Here is an 8,488-nt window from a genome sequence, read left to right on the forward strand (position 1 = left end):
TTTAAAGTTTATTCCCACAATCACATGAAGAAGCCACATTCACTATATACCCTAACAGTTTAAATCCGTTGGGACTTAACTATCTTAATGTGCACTAAATTCAAACTCAGAAAAAACCAAAGTAAAAAAAAATTAACGTGCATATCAAATATTCCTAATTAACTACTTGCTTGATCCATCTCCCCTCTTTCTAAATAAAAAAACCACTTTGCTTAGTATCACTACGTCTACATTTTTTTATAATATATATTGTTTTAATATTAGTATTTTTTGAACAATCAAATATGTCTTTTTTTGTTTTGTTAATAAAAAATATTTTAAATACATAATTAATTAATAACAATTATATTTTTATACGAGTGTAAAAAATATTTGGTGTACAAATAATATTTTTTCAAAAATATTGCCACTTAATATGCTTTAGCTTTTAAACAATGAATTTCTCATTTTCCTGTTTCCCTGGCATTAACTTCTCTTGCACTTCAAATGCTTTATCTTTTGTTATTTTCACCCTTTGACACTTTCAAGGTACAAAATTTTTTTCTTTTAATATGTCCATTCCTTTGGTTGATATATTAAACCATTATATCTAAATATAATTTATATCCAAATATATTAATTTAAGAATATAGCAAATTTTCAATATAACAATTAAGGTAAATATTCTCATGAAAATATTTTACATGAAGATGACAATGAACCATTAGATGGTTTAACATGTCTGATTGAACCATCTAATAATTCGCAATGCCATCTTCAAGAGAGTATCCACCCATAATTAAAAAGTGTACATTCTATTTTTTCCATGATATGATATTATAGTAATTTATTTGTACGAGAACAAAAAATCATAAACGGCCCTTGACAATTATCTTGAAAGATAACGAGATCCTCAACTAAAAAAAACATACCCTTTCCGGTCATCTTTACTTTTATGAGACCGATTAGCCTCTCTATCAATATTCTCTATTTGTATTAACAGAATAAGTTTACATGGCATGTTAAACTATTGATTTATTCATTAAAAACCAACTAGGATTAACAAATTCTTTTTTATTGGAAGTCTCGTTGTCTTTTAAGGATAATTATCAAAATTATTTAATTTTTTATTATCTTTTTTAAATACATTAGCTAAATTTATTATGTAAAACTAAAAAATATTAATGATTTTTAAATTATCTTTATTTATAAAAATTAAATAAAAGATATATTAGTAATTAATGTATCACATAAATATGTTTTGAAAAAAGATTATTTACAAAGAGACTAACTAGTCTCACAAAATTAAATATAAAAAATAAAAAAAAAATATTTTTTTTTTGAAAACTCGTAGTCATTCGAAGAAATTGTGAGAATTAGGGGTGCACAGACCCGGTCCGGCCCGAAGGTCCGGCCCGGTCCCGAACACTTTAGGGACTAATTTGATGTGATTTTATCGGGTCTAGGGTCGGGTACGGGTTTCAAAAATAGACCCGGTCATTATTTCGGGTCGGGTCCAGGCCATAGCTCGGGTCACCCGAAATCGGCCCGGTGGCCCGGTCATCATACACAATTAATATTTTGTGTTATTAGTGATAGATCATGACTATTCTTATGTGGAATTTAAGTATTGTAAACCTTAATATTTTGTGTTATTAGTCATTATAAGACTATAAATTAATATATTATGTTTAGAATGCATAAGACTTTAGACTAATACATAAGATTGTATTATTTGTATTGATTTAAATATTTGGTATTATTAGACAATATTAGTATTGATTGTGGTTATGCTTTAATTTTGAAGAAGGGTTGGTTCTTGTTATATTTTTCTAAGTGAATTTTACCATGTTAACTAATGGTTGGAGTCTTGGAAATTTGAATTTTTTTTACATGCTAGCTTACAAGAAGGTATCAACGTAATGTAATGTTAACGGCCCGGTTTTCACCCGATTTTCACCCGGTATAATTGTGGCCCGAAAGTATATTGGTTTCATCGGGTTTAGGGCCAGGTTCGGGTTTAATAAATAGATCCGGTATATATTTCGGACCGGGTCTGGATCACATCAAACCCAGCTTCACCCGACCCATGTGCACCCCTAGTGAGAATAGGCTGGATTGGGTATTCAGTTTGTATAACACCGTTATCAAACTATAGATGCTTGGCTCATGAAGAGCTTCAAATTTCAATGCAAGAATTTTCAAAACCATAATCAAACTACTTTCATGGCCATCACAACCAGCGAAAACAGATCCTCTAAAAAATGTGTTAAAAAAAGTGAAGACAAAAAATACAAATTAGGAACAAAATATATTGCTCACTTTTTTTTCTCACAAAATTCCAAAAATAAAATTTACTAAAATCGAAAGGAAAAAAAAAAACTGCTTTTAGTTTCCCATTTAGAAACTCCATAACAATACTTCAAAGTTTAAACACAAATCACAAGACAATAACTTTGACAAAAACCAGACATGTTATTTCCGCAAAATACATTTGTTAATGTACTCCAACAACATGCCTATAAGATGTTCTATTCAAAGCTAAAATAACTAGAAGAAAAACAATTGAGTTTCACCAATAAAAATATAATCATGCTACCACAAAGGATAATCTTTTGTATAAATATGCAGTCAATAATAAAAACATATAGGAAAAAAAAAAGGAAAATTTGAAAGCTCTATCATAATCTGATACATGTACCTCTACTGTACAAGAAGAAACTCAATCCAGTTCAGAAGACTCCTATACAAAAGTGCAAACCCTTTTTAACAAGAGAAGGACAAAGAAAGGCTCTTCTGAGCAGAAAATCCAAGTTTTCATGGATACAAAAGATTGTTTTTCATTTATCAGCGTTGATTCCGAATAACCGGACCTTGTGCATATGGGGGAACTTTGCGATCACTAGGACCATCACTGCCACTGTATTGAAGAAGAGCATCGGATTTTGATAATCGGTTGTATGCGAGGCTATCAAGTACCTGATAAAGACGCCAAAGGAAAAGAAAAGAAGAACAAATAGTAAAATAATTATCGAGTTCTAAATCATGCAAGTTCTCAAGATAATTAAACACAAAATTCAAATTACAAAGACGACAGAGTATAATCGCCGCCACAATCATGCACAAGTTGAACTTTGACTACAGGCCAAAAAAATTTCGTGTTTATATATGCAACTACTCTAGAAGGGGTAACATAACAGCAAGAATCTTTAACCGCCCCTTAATTCCCATCATTCTATGTACATAACACCATGTTTGGTAACTGTCTTAGAACAGAAATATAAAAGACATTAGGAGATACAATCATATATGGAGGAGACAATTAGATGAATAAGCAAAAAGTCTTTGTCTTCGGACAAAATTTGCCCAATTTTCTACCTGCCAAAAAAGAAGGGGCAGTGGAGCATGGCGACAAAGAAAAACACCAACCATCTTGTGTCTCTATTTTCTATCCTAAGACACTTTGCCAAACACAGTCTAATAGATGTGGGCTGCTGCTGGAAGTAATGAATGTAAGTTGAAAGGTCTTAGCTTGCATTATAAAAGCAAAACCTTAGCTTTGTATAATAGACCTTCTTCCCAAATCAGCGATCAAGAATGAGCACAAAGAACTTTCTTGATCGAGAATCAGCCCATTTGGTGTTTTCTGCTTTTTCTTCGCTTAAATTTTCTCTATTTAGAGGTAGAATCCTATGATTATCTAGAACTGTTGCCTTACACCGAAGTCTCTATGAAAATCTTCCATCTATCTCGTTCATTGATCTACTTGACATGAAAAACTGCTGGCGCTTTCGGGTATAAGGTGCATAAAATATAACATATAAATATGAAAGTGCATAACACTAATTTAATTGCAAAAGTATTAACATTTGATCTGTGTACTAAAAGTCACAAGAAACACTCAGAAAGAGAAGCCACAAGGAGGGAGGTGAAATAAAATGAAGATGGAGAATGAAGAAGGTGAAGAAGGATAGTTGAGAAATAAAATGAAGATGACCTTGCATGTAAAAAAGATAAGGAAGGTGAAGAAGGGTAATTGAGAAATAAAATGATGACTGTGTAAGTAGAAAAGGAAGAAGGTGAAAAAGAGTAGTTGAGAGAATAAATTTTGCAATCAATTCTCAACAGTAAGAATTGAAAGCAAAAGCTAGAAAATATTGCTTTGAAAATCATGTTGGAAAAAAATCATCCAAACAAGTTTGGTCCAGCGTTGAACGTGCATTCATGCTGCTGAACGCTAAACCAAACATACACTTAATCATCAAAATTACAATTGCAAGCCATGTGGTATGCCTAAACAAAACATTAGGTCAAACTGCAGAGGCCATGAATCAATCCCTTGGAAAATCTCTCTCACATCCTCAACGAAAACTCTTGGAAAACCAATTTCTATCACACAGAACTTAGGTCATGAATTTCTAAACAAACAACAGTAATTTCAAGTGAATGCACCTTATCGATCTACACCGTCCAATCCCCCAGTTAAAAACAAATTAAATTGGAATATCATCTCAAGATTCATTTCGAACAATTAATTGCATTGGAAGTTATTGTAGCAGAAGTTATGAAACCAAAAGGGGGATACAAAGTTTAAGATATAAAAATACTACTGGCAAGAAAGCATAACATATACAAATATATGACAGCAACCAGTATAGATAATTCTTGAGTAAACCACGAAAAATGTCCCCAGATTGCAAATTGCTGACGACATACCCTCAAAATATTTAAAAATGCAAACAAAATAACCAAAACCTACAATTTATTTTGTAAGCGGAAAATGACTTTTATATTTGGCAAACCAGTGGTGCATTTGATCTAAAATTTTATGAAAATATTTGGATAACTATTTAGAAAATACATGCAAAAATCATAACCAGATTTCGATCTCTAGACTTTCTTTTCATTTTTTGAAAATATTTTTGGCCATTTAGATAAAAATACAAAAAATATCTGCTTGGCGTAAATTCACCAAATTTTGATGATAAAAATATCTTATTTTTTGCTAACTATTCTTGCAAAAAAAATTACATCATAATTCAATCTCTAAAGTCCTTTTTGAAAATATATATTTGACAAGGTTAGGTACTTTGTCGCATTTTAAAATATTTTGCGGTATTTTTGTCTTTAACAAATATGGAGGGTATTTTGCCAGCAATTTAATCATCCACAGACATTTTGGTGGTTAAGCACATCTGCTATTCATTCATTAGATAACAATATCTCTCTTTTTTTGGGTGGGGGGATTGTATGCATAAACTGACACTATGGAATCAGCAGAAACAGTACTAGAAAATATGAGAACGTTATCCATTACAAAACATGAGAATGCCAGGTTGCAAATCAGAAAACTTACAGCACCAAAGGAACAACAGTTAGAAACTTCCTGTTGCGAGTGAGCTGCTTTCCGTTGTCTATCTGCTCCCACCAAGTCAGCCTATTGTAGATCCCCTGATCATCTGCGAATGGAGTTCCTTTCTTCCAGTGAAAAAAGTGATAAGTTACCTGACGGAAACAACATACTCAATCAAGCCGTGTAGACAGACACTAAGAGAGACCAAGCATGGTTTAGGAAGAAAGTAGAAAGGGAAGAGGTTAAAACTATAACTGCATTATAGGAATGCAATGGAATGCCAATTGCAATATATTGCTAACTAATGGTTTCATTTAGCTTTATTATCAGCAATGTTTATTGTGTTCGCCAGTAATGAAAGAAAAGATCTCAAATGATAAAGCTAAAACTTTTCACAAGTCACATATTAGTTCCATTCTTGTTTCACATTCCCGGCAACTAGTCTCCTAGGCACGGGAGAACAAGAAGAAAAGAAACATATATAGAAATAGAACAAATCGTAGATTGCGTGTAATGTAAACTAGGAAGTGGGGCAACCCTATACATGTAAAAGATAAACTGGATCAAAATACATTATTTATGTCGACTTTTAATCCCACATCATTATTTGCAAGATGATAACCGCCGCATAGATGAGTTAATAACAAGTAGTTATGAACAAGTAAAGTGTTTTTGATTTACGAAACCTCTACTCTCTTAACATTTCCGCATATTAAGAATGGAACTACGAATAAGGTTTTGTATTTGCATTAATACAAGGTTTGTTTGGATTACCTTATTTGCATTCATGACATGTATACAAAATTCTTCTAAGACACCTTTCGAGTAAGAAAATGTGATTAATACCCCACAATATATTTTATAACCAAACACAAACCAACTATGAATGAATCACAGAACCCCACCAGCTCAATCAACTACCTTCCAGCTGATATAGCAGCATTCAATTTGTGATCTTACAAAGCTAACGAGACACGAAAACTCAAATATTCAATCATCAAGACGAACAAACATGGATCAATCAATTCCTCTTATAAAATCTTATTCACCAATCACAGAAGAACAAAGAGAGATCAATAAAAACCAAACAACTAACAACACACACGGTCAACCAAAAAATATATGTATTGATGCGTGAACTTAAACAGCAAGCTTTCCACATTGATTTTCACCACTTTTTTTCTTTTCCTCCTAGAGAACCAAAAACAACCAGCTAAAAATCATAGCTTAAACGTTCTGATTTCTGGGAAAACTGAAAAAAGCAGCTCAAAACTCCTCTCTCTCTCTCTCTCTCTCAAACAAATCCTATTTCTCTCTCTTTCTTCATCCAAATCCAATAAAAATAACAAACAGAACAATAACACAATCTAAAAACTAAACACCATGAGTTCAATCAAAACAACATCAAAATGAAAATTAAAAACACAAAACAAAACAATAGATAAATTAAAAGGATGAGAGAGAGGAAGATACAGCGAAATGAGCGAGATTGACGGTAGTCCAAGCCATGCCAGGGGAGCAACCGAAGACGGAGAGAACAAGAAGCCATGAGAAGAACAGGATTAAGATGTACGTTGTCCAGACGCCAGGGTACGTGAACCACTCCGTGTTCCTGTTCAGATCCGGTGGTGGCACCGCCTTCACGTACAGATTCGCCATCAAATAGTCACGATTTTAAGGATACCCTTTTGGATTTCGATGCTGAAAGCTTCAAGCTTTGGTGGATTTTGATTATGGGGTGTGAAGGATTGTGATTTGGGGGATTGGAGAAGAAGGGTTGTTGTTGATACAAAAACCCAGAACGTAATCAGACCTTTTTTTTTTCTTTTTGTTTTTCCCTTTGTGTTACTAATAAGAAAGTTCTTTTTATTTTGCTAAAATTATTTTGTGTTATTTATCTATGTGTCGTGTGTGTGTTTAAGATACTAAAATATCAAAGATGGCGTCTGCATTGGGGGTTGGGATTAGGGATGGAACGAGCCGAGATTTAGTTCCGACGAATCTGGTTTTTATTGTAAATAGATAGTTTAAGTATTTATTTGGGGAGTTATTATATCGATTTAAAAAAATTTAATAATTTTTTTTATTTTTAATATATTTAGTAAATTTTTTTTTTTTTACATTAAATATTTAAATATAAAATTATTTTTATTTTTGTCAAAAAATTATTAAAATAAATCTTTTCTAAACATAATGTCTAAACAAACCCTAAGTCTAAACCTGCTATTTCTTATAATCTTTTCTTAGATTAGAGATTGACTTGTTTAAATATTGACAAATCCATGAGTCTATTTAAAAAATTTTTTCGTATAAAAAAAGAGGACTATTTTATGAATTATAATTTAAAATAATAAACTTAAAAATTTTAAATTAACATTAAATGCATTCTTATATTTATAATTCTTAATCTATAAGGTATAATTCATTTATATATTAATCATTAGTCACATATCATAACTATATTTATAATTTATAAACTTTTTGTTTGAAAAAAATTACCATCTTAACTAATTTTGACTATTGACTTCTTTTAGTTTTATTTTATATGTAATATAAGTGAATAATTAAAAATCTAAACTAAAAATAATTTACTTTTAGAAATATATTTTGACAAATTGATTTAACGAGTTTTATAGATATCTTTTTTTAAGTTTATGACTTGATCTTTTTAATTAGTAAATTTTATATAAAACTCAAACCTAACTTGTTTAATAAAACGAGTCGAATTAAATTAAATTTAAAATTTAGCTTCATTAAATAATCTAGTCTACTTTCATCCCTAGTTAGAATATAATTAAGAAAAAATTTTATATTGGTTTATTCATTGGCATTTGTAATAAATAGTCCTCAGATAATATTAATATAAGAGATAAAAACAAATAGTAAATAACTTCCCAATAACCTAATATTCAAACCTTCTCTTGAAAATCTTCTATATTTATATATAGCTAGCGTATTATCCAACTTTTTAAATATAAATATAATCATAATAAATTTAAAATTAGTGTAAGTAACAAAATGTTTATTTTAAAATTATATAAGATGAAAAAATATTTCGAAAAAATAATTTGATATCAAACTAGGCTTAATCTCTTTTATATAATTGAATAGATAAGAATATGAAAAACATGTTAATATAAAAAAGTTTTTAAATTT

General features: G+C 30.6%; 1 protein-coding gene across 1 annotated transcript; it reads right to left on the minus strand.

Annotated features, from left to right (window-relative positions):
- Positions 1 to 2,705: 2,705 nt before the first annotated feature.
- On the minus strand, positions 2,706 to 7,218 carry LOC107463576 (uncharacterized). The gene is made up of 3 exons (XM_016082389.3): positions 6,806 to 7,218; positions 5,336 to 5,484; positions 2,706 to 2,958 (listed from the first exon to the last, which is right to left on the minus strand). Exons 1-3 carry the CDS (start codon positions 6,989 to 6,991, stop codon positions 2,820 to 2,822), a joined length of 474 nt encoding a protein of 157 aa, XP_015937875.1. The 5' UTR covers positions 6,992 to 7,218; the 3' UTR covers positions 2,706 to 2,819.
- Positions 7,219 to 8,488: the final 1,270 nt, after the last annotated feature.

Source organism: Arachis duranensis, chromosome 8 (assembly GCF_000817695.3).
Source record: "Arachis duranensis cultivar V14167 chromosome 8, aradu.V14167.gnm2.J7QH, whole genome shotgun sequence".
Classification (NCBI taxonomy): domain Eukaryota; kingdom Viridiplantae; phylum Streptophyta; class Magnoliopsida; order Fabales; family Fabaceae; genus Arachis; species Arachis duranensis.

Coding starts and splice junctions, on each gene's coding strand:
- LOC107463576 (XM_016082389.3), bottom strand. CDS start 6,991: ATGGCGAATCTGTACGTGAAGGCGGTGCCACCACCGGATCTGAACAGG. Junction 5,485..6,805: donor TCAATCTCGCTCATTTCGCT/GTATCTTCCTCT, acceptor TGTTTCCGTCAG/GTAACTTATCACTTTTTTCA. Junction 2,959..5,335: donor ACTGTTGTTCCTTTGGTGCT/GTAAGTTTTCTG, acceptor CGTCTTTATCAG/GTACTTGATAGCCTCGCATA.